At 44.1% G+C, this 18,755-nt stretch overlaps 1 protein-coding gene across 3 annotated transcripts in view; it reads left to right on the forward strand.

Moving 5' to 3' along the window:
* ADAMTSL3 (ADAMTS like 3) overlaps positions 1-18,755 on the forward strand; it is a 318,481-nt gene that overhangs the window by 131,308 nt on the left and 168,418 nt on the right. For all 3 annotated transcript variants that reach the window (XR_009245576.1, XM_058665539.1, XM_058665538.1), the window contains exons 6-7: positions 7,500-7,736; positions 17,525-17,651. Coding sequence is in view for 2 of the 3 variants with exons in the window: in XM_058665539.1 (XP_058521522.1) it covers positions 7,500-7,736; positions 17,525-17,651 (364 nt within the window). In the remaining variant the exon portion in view is untranslated. The remainder of the gene's footprint in view (positions 1-7,499; positions 7,737-17,524; positions 17,652-18,755) is intronic.

Below are 18,755 nucleotides of genomic sequence, written 5' to 3' on the forward strand. Positions count from 1 at the left end.
TCTCATATTTATGATGTAATGTGGTCTATAATAATTGCAGTGTTCATGAAAACAGTAAATAATACACATGACCTCCAAGATGTGGGCAGATGAGATGTTGTTATTTCTTATTTGCAAATGAAGGGACTGAAGGAAAATGATTTTCAAAGGTCACCTAGGAAGAAGATGGAATTGAACTAGGATTAGCTTTCCCTGCTGTTTCCCCAAACTACCCAGGGCTCCCACTGCAAAATCTACTAGTGGCACTCCAGGTGTTTTCATCAGAAAATTAACTAAAATTGGGGGAGTTTATACACCTTCATTCTTATTATATCTCATTCAACACGAAAAACAAAAGTCAACTAGTATTTTATTTTACAAACAGAAAAATGCCAACCATGTACTTTCCTCCTAAGACAGTTTCCTCATTAGTGATACACACCAGAATCAGCAACAGGAATTCACAGTAAATTCTGAGAATCTGAAGACTTCATTTTAATGTAGTACATTTATTTTTTTTTCTTTGTTTTTATTTGAGAGGCAGAGAGAGAGAGAGAGAGAGAGCACTCCTGTGTACTAGTCCCTGTGCCAAATGGCTGCCATGGCTGGTGCTGGACTGGGCTGAAGCTGGGAGTGAAAATGCAATCCAGGGCCCCCGTGTGGGTGACAGGGGGGTCCCACCACTTGAGCCATCACCTGTTGTCTCCAGGGTCCTGTCTTGTTATAAGGAAGCTACAATTAGGAGTCGAGCCACCTATGCATCCAACGCCCTCTGTTATGGGCTATGGATGTTCTAACTTGGGGTGTTACAAGCCTGGCCAAATGTCCACACACTCATTTATTTTAAAAGTTTCATTTATGTGGGACATTGTCCTTCTTCATTCTCTGTGCTAGATGAATGGGAGACAGTTGGCCTGGCCAAACTTTTGTCAGTTGTGTCTTAAGTGTAATTCTGAAACAGAGTGAATGATTTCCTATCTCCTGGAACAAGATGGAAGCCTCATGTGTTTGTGTTGAATTAAATGAGCTGGAAGTAAGATGAGAGTGTGGTGTAGGAGGCAGACACAGTGGCCTGGGCACAAAGGTAGACCCTGAGGAGCAAGCCCAACTTGGCGTTGACCTCTTCACCAATTCTGACAGTTTCTGCCTCACAGATATGGATGCTGTTTGGTTAAACTAACGTGTACCTGCAGGTCCTCTTGGGCCCCTTTATCATTATGTAACCGATCTTTTGCCCTTGCAACTTGCCCTGCTTTGAGGTCTGCTCTAAAAATGGAAGGACAAGTGTTGTAGCACAGAGATGTGCATGATAAAATGTAGAGAAACTGTGTGGCGGAAATATACAATGGTACAGCAACTCTGGGGAGAAAAAAAAAAAGCAGGCAGTTTCTTAAAATAATACACATATAACTACCATACAACTCCTAAGCATTTATTCCAGAGAGCTAGACATACCTAATGGTTGTCTTGGCAAGGCCATACCAAGTGATTTTGTGTCTTGGATGTTCCCCATGCAAGAAAGAGACTGCAAGGAACCTCAAACTCATGGAGTCTGGTGGTGGGAGAAGGCATCATTTTTTTACTCAAGGCCTCCAAAGCCCTAACCTGTTGCATCTACATGCATTCATTTTAGTAGATGACCTTTTGTCTCTATGCTGTATATGGCATCATACTCCTGAGCCCCTCTGACACTTACTGTGATAACAAGAACGATTGGGGCATTAGCTGGAGCAGAGTGATAATTCAAAGGCACAATCTGCTATGGTTTCCCTGCATGAAAGCATGTCACTCAAAGATTCTTGTGCTGCAAGCTTGATGCCCAGTGGGTAGTGGTGTGGAGGGAGTCGGCAGGTTTAACCTTGGAGTACACTAGCCTTTCACATCAGAGGCTTGGGTTTCTTCTGGCTCTGCTCTGGACTCCAGCCTCCTGGTGATGCAGACCTGGGAAGCCGTGATACTGGCTCCAGTTAGTGGTTTCGTGCCACTCAGCATCAGTCTTTGTTTACGCTTGGGTGAGATCTCTTTCCTTATCCCTGTCTTCACCTTTTTTTTTTTCTTTTTAAAGCATAAGTGGGGCCTAGTGAAAAATAATTACGTCACAGGGACTCAAGCCCTTGGGTGGGACCAATGTTGATCTCATGGAGTGAATGAGTTCTTATATGAGCAAGCTATTCTGACCAAGTCTGATCCCTGAGTCACTCTGCCTCTCTGTCCCACCATGTGGTTTTCGCTGTCTAGGGCACCTTGCCCTGATGCTATCTGCCTTGCTGGGATGCAGCCAAGGAGCTGAAAACGTTGTGTGGCCCATGAGTGGTCATGGCCATTGGCAGAAAAAGATCTTCCACCTCTGCAGGATCAAAGGAAAGGCTCCAAGAAGTGGAGGGGAAATAGTTCAATGTGGGTTTACAGGTTCGGCAAACATAATCCAAAACTCCCCAATCCAGAAATGCTCCAGAATCCAAAACTTTCTGAGCACGGACAGACATTTCTAATGTTCACTTTTCAGGTGCTCAGTTGGTAATGTCTATGGAAACATTTTGCACTAAAAAAAAATGCAAAATTAGCAATAATTCTGGTTCTCAGATGCTTCAAATGAGGACTACTTTACCTGGGGAGAGTGATCTTATAGCATGAACATTTTTTAAATACTTATTTTATTTATTTGAAAGACAGAGTGACATATAAGGGAAGGGGAGTTGGAGAGAGGTCTTCATTTGCTGCTTAACTCTCTAAATGGCTGTAATATCTGGAGCTGGGCCAGGCTGAAGTGAGGAGCCAGGAGCTTCATCTGAGTTTGGCGTTTGGTTGTCAAGGGCCCGAGTAGAGTACTCAATCCATATTCTACTGCTTTCTTAGGGGTATCAGCAGGGAGCTGGATTTGAAACGGAACAAGAGGAACTTAAACAGAGGCTCGTAGGGGGCTGCACTCCAACACCATTTGCCTTGAGCCTACTTTTGTGTGAGCCTACAGGGAGGTCCTATAAGCTCTGCACAGAGGGCTCTCCGGGATTCCAGGTGGCCGTTCTGGAGAGTGCACATTTGATGTGACCCCTGAAGGTTCCTTCGTGCCCTGGTTCTCACAGATGACCACTCTCTGACAGTCAGTCATAGAGTTCTTTCCAGCATCATTACTCCAGCTCTGGAAGACAGCTGCTAACTTTCACCCTTATGCTGACAATTGCAGGCTACCCTGTCCTCCTAAAATGTCACCTTTCTGTGATTACTCCCCTTCAGACCTCTAGAAGCTGACTGATGTGGTCTGGTATTCAATTCTCTTTGGCTGGGGAAGGATCTGTGTGCTGTGCTGTACAGCTACTCAATGGATTTCTGCTGTTTCTCTTTAGGCCACGTTTCTTTCCATATCTTGCCCAAAAAAGTATATCCCACATCCGTTCTATTCCATCGGAGAGTTTAATTTTCCACAGGCCTTATTTGCTAACTCAAGCTTAAGGTGACCACCTGCAAGAATTTATTTTTATGCTGGAAACTTTGTCACCCATTTTTACAAAAGGATCACAAAATTTAGCTCATACTATAACTTGCGTAGGAAAAAAGAAATGTCTAAGTTTGCTTTTATCAGAGGAGTGTTTCCTCGGACTGATTATTCTGTTGGGGGAAGTTAACTAAATGTCTAATCTAATCCTATCATGTAAATAGTTTCTTAGATAAAGACCTGTCTTTCCTGTACTCATTGTATTAGATAATCCCCTGCCCTGGCTTCACTCTTCCTTATGGATTTACATATCCATAGTTTTAGAAAGAGGAAGATGAAAAGGAGGAGAGTTGGGAAGGGGTCAGGAGTAGACCATCCTGAAAGATATCCATCTTTTCCTCCTTCTCCTTGTCTTCCCATCCACCCCCGGACAGGCTGCATATCCCCTCCTGAGTTACGCTTCTTTAGATCTGTTCATTATCTCTTTCAAGTCAGAATCTGATTGTGCTGAGCTAGGATTTATTCTTTCCTTTCTAACGCTTTCTAAACCAGTTTTATTCTTTGACACTTGGATAACGTTTTTGTTAGCTTCATTGCAGTTCTATTTCAAGTCTTCAAATGCCAATTTTAACATACCATATCAGTGTGTTTGGTGCACATAGATGCCACTCACATATAAAATAGCAGCCTCAGTAAGTGACACAGAGTATGAGAAGCTAGGGATAAGATCAGAGGGTGCACTTACTAAATTAGTTTCCTTCAGCTGACTCAATATGAAGAAATGTTCCCAAGGAAGAGAAAATCAGGAGAGTGTTTCATGCTTGAGTTTGTTAAGTGTTAACTGGACTGTGGAGGATGCAAGAATCCTTCCATTATCTCAAGACAGGACACAGCTTTCAAATAAGTCAGCCTGACCAGGTTTAGTGTTGGCATTGGAAGAATATGAAATAAAGAGCGATGTTGAGTGTAAGTAATCAATATCCCCATGGCCATCAGAAAGAAATATTGTGGAATGGAGAACTTGTTAATTTGGGAGTCAGACTTGATTCTGTCACAGCTCTGTTGTGTTTTTAGCTAATGATTAAACATTTCCTAGATCACAGGGTTTCCCTTGTGTAAAATGAGGGATGATGGTAAGCCTGCCCTACCTCATCCAAAGGATGATGGGGAAAGAGAACCTCAGTAATCACCATGCTACCCAGATACCAGGCTGTGTTAGGGGCCATCACAGGCTGGGGACAGAAGCCTGCTCAAGGAGCTTAAGACGCATGGATTCACCGTGTGGATGTGTGTGCGTGTAGGGGAAGGTACATGTGAACAAGCCTTGAGGAGCCAGATGGTGAGGAATGCAGCATTCCAATTCCGACTGAGGTATGTGGACTACTGTCATGCCTGCTGCTTTTCGTCTGGTGTGTGTGGCTTTGCTGAGGGAACTGGCTGCCTCTGCTTCAACACACATTTCATGAAGGAAGCAGTCAGTTGAGCCCCACTCGATGTGAGGTCTCAGCCGCAGTCCTTCTTTTGCAATTGCAAATTCCCAAGGAAGATTGGACCAGATGTGTGACTCTGTATGGTCAATTGTGGCCAAAGAGGCTTGTCACAGGTACATACATGGCTACTGTTGCAGTAAGGACTGGGTTCAGGTGACATCCTGAGCTGTTAGTTAACTCTTGTTAATTTTTTTTAAAAAGAGATTTGTTTATTTATTTGAAAGACAGAATTTCAGAGGGGGTGGGGAGAGAGTCAAAGAGATCTTCCCGTTGGCTGCTTTACTCCTCAAATGGCAGCACTGGCTGAGGCTGGGGCAGGCTGGAGTTAGGAGTCTGGAAGTCCATTGAGATCTTCCACATGGCTTTCAGGGGCCCAGATTCTTGGGTCAAGTCTGCTACCGTTCCAGGTGCATCAGCAGACAGCTGGTTGGGAATGAGAGCCGCTGGGACTTGAACCAGTGCTCACATTGGATGCTGGCCTTTGCAGGCAGCAGTACAGCCCACTAGGTACCGCAATGCTGGCTCCTGTAACTCTTATTAAGAGTCAGCTGTTCACGTCCATGAACCCCAGCTGTTCACGTCCATGAACCCCATGCAAAGGTTATTGCTTACTTGCGCTCTTACATATTTCTCTTTGACTTCAGAGAGTCGGATATACAGAAAAGTAGAGACAGAGGAGCTGTTACAGATTTCTCATTGATGATCTTTCCTGTGGCCAGACCGTGGACCACATCCTAATTTCAGCAGAAAAATGTTCAATTTCAGCTCCTTTTCATTTTGACTTGCTTCCATAGGTGTGGCCTGAATTAAGATGTGATCTTGTAAGACAACAAAAATGTGAATGTAATATAGAATTGGGGAATGTTTTACAACCCAATAACACAAGTAATCCCGGAGGAAAGCGTCTTAATTATATTATGTTTATGCCTTGACTATTTCCAAAAAGGATTTGAGACAGTTTGTAAATCCAAAAACACAACCTAGGAAAATGTAGAAATCAAGTAGTAAATAGGAGAAAAATGAAAGAAACTGTGTTTTAAAAGTCCTGGGTGAAATTTTATGAGTAGCTCTCTGTGTTAGAAAAAAAATTTAATAATTGTAGATTTTTGCTTCACATCATTTGTCTAAATATAGTCCAGTTATAATCAAGGATTAAACATGGTTATTCATCTTAAAAGGAACCAGCAGAATAACTCCAGTGTTTATCTGTTCTCAGGGCAGAATTAGAGAAGCATTTTAAAGCCAAACCTTAAAGGGAAATATTAATAGAGCTGACTGCATAAAAATTTAAAACTTCTTGGCTTCCCAAAGTTCCAAAAGCAAAATTAAGTGGGGGAAAATATTTCCAACCAAAAACTGAAGAGCTGATAACTTCATCAAGCAGTGTAATGGTTTCGTGTACTAAAAGTAATAAGGGACAGACATTGAAACTGAAAATATGAATTAAGAATAGAAAACAAGAAGTCTTCAAAGCATTGATACATAACACAAACAGACCGGAAAAGATATTAAACCTAAATTCAGAAATTTTCTGCCCAGAAACGAGTCCTTGGTAAATAGTCAAAATTGGTGTAAAGATGTGAGAGTCTTCATTAGTTAGTCATTTTTGTAAAGTTTAATTATTTGATTTGAAAATCAGAGATACAGACGGGGGGGAGACAGAGAGATCTTTTCTCTGCCAGCTCACTCCCCAAAGAACTGCAGTGCTCAGAACTTGGTTGGTGTAAGGCTGGGAGCTGAAAGCCAAGAGCCTCCTTCAAATCTCCCATTTGGGTACAAAGCCATTTTCTGCTGCTTTCCTAGGCCTCCATCAGGAAGCTGGGTGGGAAGTGGAGCGGCTGGGACTTTAATTGGTGCCCATATGGGATGCTGGCACCACAGGCAGAAGATCAGCATGATATGCCACCAGTTTGGTTCCATTTACTATTTACTTTTTTAAAGATGTTTATTTTTATTGGAAAGTCAGATATACAGAGAGGCCACAAACCATATAGGTGCTGGTTCGTATCCTGGCTGCTCCACTTCCCATCCAGCTCCCTGCTTGTGGCTTGGGAAAGCAGTCCAGGACGGCCCAAAGCCTTGGGACCCTGAACCAGTGTGGGAGATCCAGAAGAGCCTGGCTTCGCATCGGTGCAGCTCTGGCCATTGTGGCAGCTTGGGGAGTGAATCATTGGACCGAAGATCTTCATCTCTGTCTTTCCTCCTCTCTGTACATCTGACTTTCCAATAAAAATAAAAAAAGAAAATTTAAGAAAAAGAAAATAAAATCTATTTCTAAGACAGTAAACAAAAGTAAATAAATAAAAAATAGGCACTTGTTTTGCTTTGATATTATCAATTGTAATTACTGGGGGTGAGAGGTGATGTCTGAGTGGAAGTGTGATCAGAATACACGGGACAGTGAACCATCTGTATCTCAGTTGCAGATTCCAAACTCACAACTGTGGATTTGGCTTTGAATTCCCTTTTAAAAACGGGGGAATAGGGTGACTTCTGGGAGAGTAGCCGGGGAGGGTTGGTCGTGGGGATGCTGTGCAGCCCCTTTTGGCCCCTGTCACTAGCTCATGGATGTGTGACCCCGTCTTCTCTGCCTGCAGGACTGCCCTCCAGAAGTGGAAGACTTCAGAGCCCAACAATGCTCGGCTTACAACGACGTGCAGTATCAGGGACGCTATTATGAATGGCTTCCCCAATACAACGATCCCACTGCGCCTTGTGCCCTCAAGTGCCATGCACGAGGACAAAACCTGGTGGTGGAGCTGGCGCCCAAGGTGCTGGATGGAACCCGTTGTCACACTGATTCCCTGGACATGTGTATCAGCGGCCTCTGTCAGGTAAAGCATGCCTGTCTCCCACTCTCAGGAAGAAGAATGCCTTTCTATCTGTGCTTTTGCTTATGTGGATGGCACCTTTGAATGCCAGAAATATTTTGGAAACTGTTCCATGCCTTTATATGGCATTTTTCTCTCTAAATTTTGCCCACGTAGAATCCAAAGATCCTAATACTTGCGCATGACTTTTGTGATTCTTCAAGGTTGGTGATTTTTCTCCATTTTGAATGTGCTCAGGGTTCCCTGGAGGGCTTGTGATGTATTACACAGGGCTGGGCCCGTTCAAGAGTTTCTCCCTCCATCCATTGGTCTGAGAATTTGCGTTTCTAACTGGTCTTCAGGAGATATTGAAGCTGTTGAACCAGGCAGCACTTTGAGAACCATTGCCTTAGAGGCAATCACAGGGTTGGAATCTCTGAGTTATCTTGTTTAAATAAAAGAATGATCTTGGGTCTTTGGAACAATGGCTTGTTTCCCAAGAAGCTAGCATGAATGTTTCGGGCTGCACTTTCAGAGAGCATGTGGCAAGGCTGTGGTGAGTGGTGGATGGGATGTAAACCCCAGTGGTTTGTAGGAAGTGTAAGCATTTGGCATTCTGTGGCAGGAGGCTGAGATAGGGTGTGAAGATGGCAGGAAAATGATAGCATTCCAGCTCCATTCTTTTGATCTCTAAAAGAAACTATTTCAAAAACAATGAACATCTGAGGCCAGGGCGGTGGCTAAGTCTGTGCTTGTGGTACTGGCGCAGAAACAGAAGGAAAGGCAGGGAGAGGAAGAGATCTTCTGTTCAGTAGTTCACTTCCCAAAGAGCCTTCACAACCAGTGCTGCTCCAGGTTGAGGCCAGGACATTAGCACTCGGTACAGGTGCATTATTATTTTGAATAAGCTGTGTTCTGATATATCAATTAAAAATAAGAACAATGAGAATTTTATTTTACTTTATTCCTTCTCTGACACTCTTCCTTTCTTTGTGTAAGTCGCTGAACTATATACCTTTTCATCTCTCTGAAGAAATTCTTTCAATATTTCTTGCAGGGCAGGTATACTAATAACGAATCCCTCAATTTTTATTTGCTTGAGAGAGTCTATACTTCTCCTTTTCTTTTTAAAATTTACAGGCAGAGATATGGAGAGAGCAAGAGAATAATGGAGAGAGAGAGAGAGGAGTGAACGAGCATTCCCATGCGCTATTTCCATCTCCAAATGTCTGCAACAGCTAAGGCTGGGCCAGGGCAAAGCTGGAAGTCAGGGCCGCCACCCAGGTCTCCAGCTGCTGGAGTCGTCACCAGTGCCTCTCTGGGTCTGCATTAGCAGGAAGCTGGAGTTAGGAGCTGGAGCAGGCACTGAAGTCAGGTCCTCCTGGTTGTGTTATAATGCCTTCTCGTCACTCCTGTGGTATTTCGTTGGTGTGAAGATTGGATTTATGGCGTTTTCCTAGCCCGTAAGGCAAGCACCCTGAGGACAAAAATAATGTGTCTTGCTCTCTTCCATTTCTCCTTACCCTCTGAAGAAAAATAGCAACCTTTGTTACTTGCAAGTTAAGAGGCTTTTCAAATCTCTTGCATCCTCTTTGTATTTCTCTTCCAGCTTCCAATCCTCATTTTTCTAGCTCAGACTTGATATTCCCCTAGGAATTTTCATAGACTCCTCCAATTCAACATGACCTATAAATAAAAAAAATGAAGCCATCCTTGTCAGGATGCAGTAACTTGTTTAATTGTCATTCTTTTTCCTGTCTGTGGTACCACGATGACTAGTGTTACTTCCTGAAATCATATGGTAGTCACACACTGTATTTGTTTATGTGTTCCTAGTATCAGGACATCTCTATCATATCTCACACATTTTACTTTGCATTTCCTGTAGCATTTTCACCCCAGTTCTTGACTGACCTGTCTCCCTCTGGGGCCTACCCAATCTCTTTTACTCAAGTGCGTGGGCCCCTGTACTCATGAGGGCATATAGGCATGAAGTGGGAGCGAGGAGTTGGAGCTGAAAATTGTACCCAGGCATCCTGATGTGTTACCTGGGTGTCTTAGCTCATAGACTAAGTGCTTGTTCCCTTTGCCTGTTTCTGCAAGGACACCTGTCACTGGATGTAGGTCCAGCTTAAATTCAGAATTATTGCTTCTCAAGATGCTTAACCTATGTGCATTAGTGAAGACACTTTTCCTCAATACAGTTGCAGCCACAGGTTCTAAGTGGACATGTCTTTTGGGGGAGGCAGGGAAGGGCTACCATTTCACCCCTTATTCATGGTGAGGAATGAACAGGCTGATATGAATAGGGATGAGAAGGATAAAAAATAGAGAAGGAAAGGTGGAAATGGAGCAGTAGGGATTGTGAATTCCAGGGAGAGTCTCTGCAGGATCGGAGACAGACGGGAAAGAACTGGAGCAATGCAGGGTTTGTGGTGTCTGGAGCTTGTGAAATCCCAAGCACTCTCTTTAGGAAAAGGTACAAGGACTTATGGTAACAAGGTGGGTTCCAAGTGACTATAATGACTAAAAGGCAACATCACAATCCATGACTTCATTCTCGGAGCCCCAGGTTTCTTTTGACAATTCAGCAAATTCTTACCTAGAATCCATCCTGGTTGCCACTCAGTGTCCTCTCCCCACCTAGAGCAATCTTCAACCTGCGTTCTTCAACCCGCGGTGACTCCGGTGTCCCCTCTGAAGCTTAATTAAGTTTCATGAACTCTATGACAAATCCACCCCTGAGCAAAGAAGCTGGAGGGTGGATGACTGCGTTATTGATGGAGAAGTAGAAATATGCAATTGATGGAGTTCCTGGGGTGATCCAAGGAGCTGAGCAGAGAAGCAAAGGGGCGGGCGGACAGCGTGGACAGGCCGAAGCTGGGGAGGTCAAGCCAGGGGATGGGCAGGACAGATTGAGGCATGGGGACCTTTTGAACCTTTTCCCTTAAGACCAGGAAGCATGAAATGTAGGCCACCAGTAAGTGTATGTGGGAATGAACAAGTAGCTGAGATAGTGTTTGATGGCATCAAGTCAGTAAAATAGAAAGCAAAGACATTCAATGAGAATGAGAGGGCAGAAGTTGGGAAAGAGGAATTTGAAGATGCCATGAGGAGACTGAGGGTGAATGAAGTGGTCACAGAGCAACCACTTAGGGAAGCTAAGAAAATAGAAAATTAGGGCCCGGCAGCGTGGCCTAGTGGCTAAAGTCCTCGCCTTGAACGCCCCGGGATCCCATATGGGCGCCGGTTCTAATCTTGGCAGCTCCACTTCCCATCCAGCTCCCTGCTTGTGGCCTGGGAAAGCAGTCAGGGATGGCCCAAAGCTTTGGGACACTGCACCCGCGTGGGAGACCCGGAAGAGGTTCCTGGTTCCCGGCTTCGGTTTGGCTCAGCTCCAGCTGTTTGTAGCCGCTTGGGGAGTGAATCATTGGACGGAAGATCTTCCTCTCTGTCTCTCCTCTTCTCTGTATATCTGACTTTGTAATAAGATAAATAAATCTTTTAAAAACAAAGAAAATAGAAAATCATTTCCTTTGTCTCAGTTGGTGTTTGTGGTTTTGGGTCAAGGTCATGGACTAGCTTGTCTGTGATCATGGCTGCACAGACTCCAGATTTGCGAGGGGATCTGCTTTGAAGTTGCAGTTCGGCAATTGGTCAGTTGATGGGCATTCCTTAGTTTACCTGTAGTATCTGCAAGCCTTGGTCTTCTTCTGTAACTAGAGAGGAGACGATAACCTCTCGTAGGTGTTTATCTTCATTTTTGTCCCTGAGCGTAATCCCAAGTGCCCATCACCATGGCCATCCCACAAGACACTAGCTCCCTGCCCACACGCTCACTGACCATTGTCTTCTCCTCCTGCAAACTCTGCCCAGGACTTGGAGGAAGAGACATGGTGTTCAGTGCTGAATTAGTTCATTTGAAATGAGTGCATTGTGTTATGTGTTAGTGATTTGTAACAGGTGAGTCAGTGGCTGCTGAAAACCAAGTGCTCCTTCAGCCAGGCTGTTCTCATTTAAAAAGAATTGCAAGCACTGGCTTAGATGAATTTGGTAACTTTGCTTTAATAAGATGTTGTGCACAGACATTATCTTCTTGTGCAATGTGGCCTTGAACCTCAGTAGTCATCAGGGTGAGAGAAAATAAACTATGTTATGTTCTCTGCTGGCCTCAGGCTCACTGAATTGAATCCTGATGAGTCCTTGGCAACACTACAGATAATTTTCTCGACTGTTTCTCCAGCTTACTCATTTAAATGCATGTGTCACAGTGCGCTTGGGGACAACTTGCCATTAATGTAGACCTAGTAGACAATGCGCCTCCTGTGCTCACAGAGTGACCCATGTTTTTGGAAGCAGGACCTGGTTGGAACTAGGAATACAGAATGAGTGACTGATCACTTAGATTTGTTCAAATCCCTGATAGGCACATAGATCCAGAAAGCAGTTAGGATTTGTCACAAGACAACAGCCTCTAACCCTGGGTGCATCCCAGGGATCAGGCACTAAGTCCTTTCTGTGTCAGATCATCATAACTCAATGAGTTAGGCACAAGAGCCATCCTCACATTGTGTATGAGGTAACTGGACATTGAAGAGGCTAAGTAACTTACCCAGGTGGTGTAGTGTCAGCCTGTTCAGGCTGTGCTGTCAGAAGCAGCCATACTCTTGGTGGCTGATGAACAACAGGACAGTACCGCTTTTCAGTTCTCGAGACTGGGACGTTCAAAACTGAAGTCCTGGCAGATCTGGTGCCTGAGGAGGGTCTGCTTCTTCGTTCCTCATGTGGGAGAAGGAACAAGGATGGTGTGCGGGGTCTCTGCTTTGAGGGCATGAATCCTATTCAGAGAGTTCTCCCCCTCATGACCTAATCATCACCCACAGGTGGCCCCTCCCCTATCCCCATCACATTGCAGAATTCTAGGGAGGAACACAAACTTCCAGTCAATTGCATATGGCAAGAAAACAGTAGACTGACATTGAATCCCAGCCAGTTGTCTCCGAGCTGATATTTGCTGCATGTCCACGGGCATTGCTGAAGGATGAAGCTGAAAATAAGGCCTGGTTCTGGTAAGGGGCAGTGAGTGCAACATGTGGATCAAGCTCAAGTGGCTGAGTGGAGAGATCAGACAGGAATGTCTGCACACATTCTTGGGGAGGGCTGTGGTCATCTGGAGAATGCATACTCATTGGGAAGGGGTAACCAGGTAGAAACATGGCAAGGGTTGCGTTTTGCTTTAGTGTGTTTGGGTTTTTGTCACAAAAAGCCAGCAATCTGGATTTCAGTGTGAAGCTCTTCAAGGATTATCCTGCTGTCCATGATTATGACTTAGCTATGGTTCATGGTTCTAGGTGATGTAAGTTAAGGTTTTCCTTCAATCTCCACAGCTCAGTGGCTTTTCCTGGATGCTGCTTACCCAGCATAGAAGAACAGAGGTTTCTGCTCCTTGTCTCCAAATCTCAGGCCTTGGACCATGATGGCTGCTTTAGTAAGGATGGGACTGTGTGCCTTTTATGCTGATCCTTAAGGCTTCTTACAGGAGTCACCCAGATCACCGGGACCAGTTCACTGGTCAGAGACAGTTAGTGACCCCACCTAGGCTCTAGGGAGCGAGGCAGTGCAGTCCTACCCTGGGCTGTTTGGAGAAACTGAATGTCTGTGAATTTCTCTGCGACAATCACAGCTCCATATACTCTGGTTTGAAAAGCTTGGAAATGTTGGGAATTTTTCTAAGGCAGAACCCACCTTTCAGGTATCTCAGACAGAAGTTGATTCCGAAAGATTGGCTGTGAAAGGAATGAATTGGACTCACCTAGGAAATTTGTGCTTTGTTGAATTTGGATTAATGCCATTTGAATAGTACCTTCTTTTAGCCAATTAAGAAATCATGTGCAGGAACTGTGATTCTTAAATGATTTATAGATGAATTTTGACTCCAGAAAAAACTGCTCATTTTTAATATTTGTTAGTTGTCTTCCATTTTGTGTGATGTGTTTCATTAACTAAATTGTGGGATAAGAATCGTGTCGTATTAATTTATATGCTAGTGCGTGACATCTACTTAATTGATGTTAATGAAATTAATTGATTTTTTATGAATTAGTGGCTCATAATGACTAGAATTACAGAGTATGGCTTCAGAAAATGGCATAGAGGTTGAAACCACCTCAAGAAATTTCTTTAAAGTTCTGTAGGGAAACCAAAGCCCAAATTCAGTAGTTCTTCAATTTCAAGGGCAGTTTTGGCTTATACTGCACGAATCACAGGGCAACAAGCCCTTCATTTCAAATTTCATTTTTCTGTGATGTTTTCACATGCTTTATTTGGCTGTAAGATTTGGATGAATATAAATTTTTAAAAAAAAATTATGAAGCAAATATAAGTGCTCAGGGAGATATTCAATTGCCCAAGATCTTACAAGGCCCTAAACAATCTTCAAAACAAGCCCATCCCAGCTCCTCCACCCACACCCTTCCTGGATGAGCAGGAGGGAGAGATTCTTGTTCTCAGGAAATGCAAAGTGCTGAGGCACATGGATGTGTGACACAGAGCTTGGCCCTGGAACAGAGTTTCTATAATTTAATGGTAGAATTACTCCCTTGGAGAAAGTTGCATGAATGCAAGTTACTCCTTGGTTGAATCCCAACCATGCAAGTGGGTTTCCAAAATCAATCACTCTTAAGTTATTCCACATGTACCGGTAAATATTCATATGATGGCTTCTTCTACAGCCAATTTCTTTGTTGTCCATCTGCTGATACTAATGGTAGAAGAAAGCGTAGCACCGTGTTAACACCCTGGTGTGTGAAGACCTGGGTTTTAAGGCTAATTCTTTTTTTTTTTTTTTTAAAGACCACTGATTTTTTTTTTTTTTTTTTTTTTTTTTTTTTTAAGATTTACTCAGTTTATTACAAAGTCAGATATACAGAGAGGAGGAAAGACAGAGAGGAAGATCTTCCATCCGATGATTCACTCCCCAAGTGAGCCGCAACGGCCAGTGTGCGCCGATCCGAAGCCGGGAACCTGGAACCTCTTCCGGGTCTCCCGTGAGGGTGCAGTGTCCCAAGGCATTGGGCCGTCCTCGACTGCTTTCCCGGGCCACAAGCAGGGAGCTGGATAGGAAGTGGAGCTGCTGGGATTAGAACCGGCGCCCATATGGGATCCTGGGGCGTTCAAGGCGAGGGCCTTAGCCGCTAGCCCACGCCGCCGGTCCCTTAAGGCTAATTCTGACACTGCATCTCAGCCTTGTCATGTTGGCAAGCCCTGTGGTCTCAGTCACCTTTAGGATTCTTCCTTGTAAAATGGAGATAAAAGGTGTCATCAACTATATGTTACGATTGATGGAAAAATTAAATGAAATCATGTGTACACCATGTATGGCTTAACATCAAGGACATAGTGAACACTCAATAAAAAGGAAACCAGTATTTTTTTTTGTTTGTTTTAAAAGATTTATTCATTTCATTACAGCCAGATATACACAGAGGAGGAGAGACAGAGAGGAAGATCTTCCGTCCGATGATTGACTCCCCAAGTGAGCCGCAACTGGCCGATGCGCGCCGATCTGAAGCCGGGAACCTGGAACCTCTTCCGGGTCTCCAACGTGGGTGCAGTGTCCCAATGCATTGGGCCGTCCTCAACTGCTTTCCCAGGCCACAAGCAGGAAGCTGGATGGGAAGTGGAGCTGCCGGGATTAGAACCGGCGCCCATATGGGATCCCGGGGCGTTCAAGGCGAGGACTTTAGCCGCTAGACCACGCCGCCAGGCCCGGAAACCAGTATTTTTAAAAATACTTTATTGCTCTCTTTATAGAATAACATACTCGTGGTAGACATGCTCAAACATCACTAGATTCAGCTACTCATCCGAGAACTGAATCCTCTCTGCGATTTGCTATTGTACAACCAACTTTTCAGACATCCTCGTGAACGTTGCTTTAACCTGGAGCCTTCCCTCTCTGGACATCCCTGGAATAGAGGTAGCTTCTTTTCCCTCCAACAGCCCATGTGAATATAAAGCTCAGGCGGTACCTCCACTTCACTTGGAGTTTTTCTTCCCTCCCCCTCTGCCTTCTATTTGATCTTTCATCTTCCCTTCAACACCAGCAATTTTTGGAAAGAATCATCTATAGATGTGGTTTCAACTCCCTCCAGTTTTATTTTCTCTTCAACACCTTGGATAGAGCGTTTGATTTAGGAACTTCACAGGGCGAAAGCACAGAGGTGACCCAAGAGTCAAAACAAAATGAGAAACAGAAACCACGATAGTGGCCACCTTCTGTGGAGCCTGTTACAATGTTTTAATCACTATGCTAAGAGTTTCCCATACACTTTTGTGTTGAATCCATGCAAGAGTTCATGTAAAGTGCATTTTTGTACTGCTTTCTCTATTGAATGTCTTGGGAAATGGATATCTGAGAGTAGGAATTATTGAATGCCCTGTAACATGAGAGGTTGCATAGAGGGGTCCGGGTCTCTCTGAGTGCTACCGGCCTCAAATCCTTGTATCTAAGCACCAAATTTCTAAATATAAATAAAGTTGACATGTTGGATACAGAGGTAGCCCATCAGACTGGTTTATCATGCTGGATACATTCTATGTAAAGACATACATGGAAAAGGAACAGACTCAGCCCTTGTCCTCAGCAGGAAGCCCACAATCACACACACACACAGTCACACATGCACACACACAATCACACACACACATGCACACACAATCACACACACACATACACATGCACACACACACTCAAGAGCCTGAAAGATAGAATATAAACATATTTTGCACCCAGCACAGTGGCTCAATGACTAAATCCTCACCTTGCAAGTGTCAGGATCCCATATGGGTGCCGGTTCTAATCCCGGTGGCTCTGCTTCCCATCCAGCTCCCTGCTTGTGGCCTTGGAAAGCAGTCAAGGACGGCCCAAAGCCTTGGGACCCTGCACCCGCATGGGAGACCTGGAAGAAGCTCCTGGCTCTTGGCTTCAGATCGAGTCAGCTCAGGCCATTGTATCCATTGGAGGAGTGAACCTGTGGAGTGGAAATCTTTGTCTCCCCTTTTCTTCATAAATCTAATCTTCCTTTCCAACAAAAATAAATATTTTTAAAAAAGAAGTATATCTACATCAGACAGCTCTCCTTTACATGCTTATATCTAAAAATCTGTTGATGAACATAGTATCAGGAGTGGCGATAAGTAGGTATAGGTGACAATAATACAAGACAAGGAGAAGTGATGGTACAGAATGCAGACTTTTAGACATGGGGGACTAGAGAGAAAAACCAAAAATAACATTTTAAGTAAAACTATAGACCGATGTCTTCAAACCCTCACAGAAAAAAAAATGCTTGTTAGGAAAAACTATGCCTAATTTTTTTAAAGCAACCATCAAAATAAACTTACCTTTTCATTTCATTTTCCCAGGAACAATTTGAAATTCCCTGTACACCATGTATTGGATAGGGGTTGTTTTTTGGAGAGGAAGTGAGAGTGGGATAGATATGGTGTTGGGGAGAGAGAAAGGCTGAGGAGAGAGGAGAGAAGGGAACCATCTCCCAGAATGCTCCATGTATGTTACAGATATAAAAATATCTGAATAAAAGAGTAAATGGAAAAGCAGTGTTGGTTTTCTTTGAATGTTTTGACCTTTGTGTTCGTTCATTCATTCATTCATTCTGATTTAGAATGCTCGGTTCTCATCAAAGACAGCGGCTGGTGCAGGTGGGCGGCAGCCTGCTTGGGCTGTGAGTACCTGAGTCGCACCTGCCTTGAGTGCTGTCCCCACCTGACCGCCCGGCCTCTCTCCACAGGCGGTGGGCTGCGACCGACAACTGGGGAGCAACGCCAAGGAGGACAACTGCGGCGTCTGCGGCGGCGACGGCGCCACCTGCAGGCTGGTGCGGGGACAGTCCAAGTCTCACGTTTCTCCTGAAAAACGTAGGTTGAAACCCTAATCTTACTGCGTTTCCAGAAAACTCAACTGTTTGTGTCTGTTTTGGAATGGCAACTTCCTAATGCTGAATTGATGTGCTTGAAAATGACTTTTGGCTATCTTTCTGAAAATCAGATCTTTTTTTTTAAGGTTGTCCAAGTTTTGTTCCCATTACCTCTTTAAGGCATGCCTGTTTCTTTGACTCTTGGGCAACACAGAGTTTTTCTGTTTTTAAAATATTTACTAGCTTTTTTGTGTTTATATATATGTAATGATTTAGTTGTCTTTGCTAGTAAGATAGAAAAAAGCTATACATATGTTTATTGCCCATTTATACTTTTTTCATTAGCTCTTGATACAAAGATACAGGATGTACAAAGGTTCCAAAGCAAGCGACTAGATTTCAGGTTTGTTGTTCATTTGGGCAAGGAATTCCTCAGGGGGAGATAAGTGTCCAAGGTGGAGGTCCACCTTCAAATAGACACTGATTATATTCTGTTTGTGGCTGGAGGGTTGATCTAAAAAAGTCGACTTGTCTTGATCAATAGGAAAATTCAGTTCCTATTCAATTCCTGAAGCTCTCTGAAGGGAGCGGGGAGACTATTGCAGAAAACCAAGCATGCTGTCCTGAGGACGCTCTGAAGTCAAGGCAGTTAGCCAGGGAAGACACTTCAGGGAATTAATTCAGCCCCGCAGGGATGAGAAAAGTAGGTAGGTGGTTATAGACCTCGGCAAGAGCAGTGGGGAATGTGGACTCTCAACGTCTCTCCCTGCTAAGGGCTCCTCCTCTGAAGAGGGCCATGTTCCCAGAGTGGTTTCCGTGAATTCAAGCTGGAGGACTGAAGCCTGATGGCAGTGGGTTCGTGAGGGATGTGTAACGAGGAGGATTTGCTCCCCGCCCAACCTCATAGCAAGAGCCAGGTAACCACACAGGTGCAGCTGGAGAACATGGTGGGAAACGAAACGTGATCCATGCTACTGGCTCTGCTTGTCCACTGGGAGGTAGAATGGCCATTCAGAGTAGAGGTTCAGGGACTTGCACATGCACTCGTGGTGGAAAGAAAGATCTCAAAAAAAAAAAAAAGTAAAAAATGAAAGTAAAAAATAAA

This window comes from Ochotona princeps, chromosome 6, assembly GCF_030435755.1.
Source record: "Ochotona princeps isolate mOchPri1 chromosome 6, mOchPri1.hap1, whole genome shotgun sequence".
NCBI classification, from domain to species: domain Eukaryota; kingdom Metazoa; phylum Chordata; class Mammalia; order Lagomorpha; family Ochotonidae; genus Ochotona; species Ochotona princeps.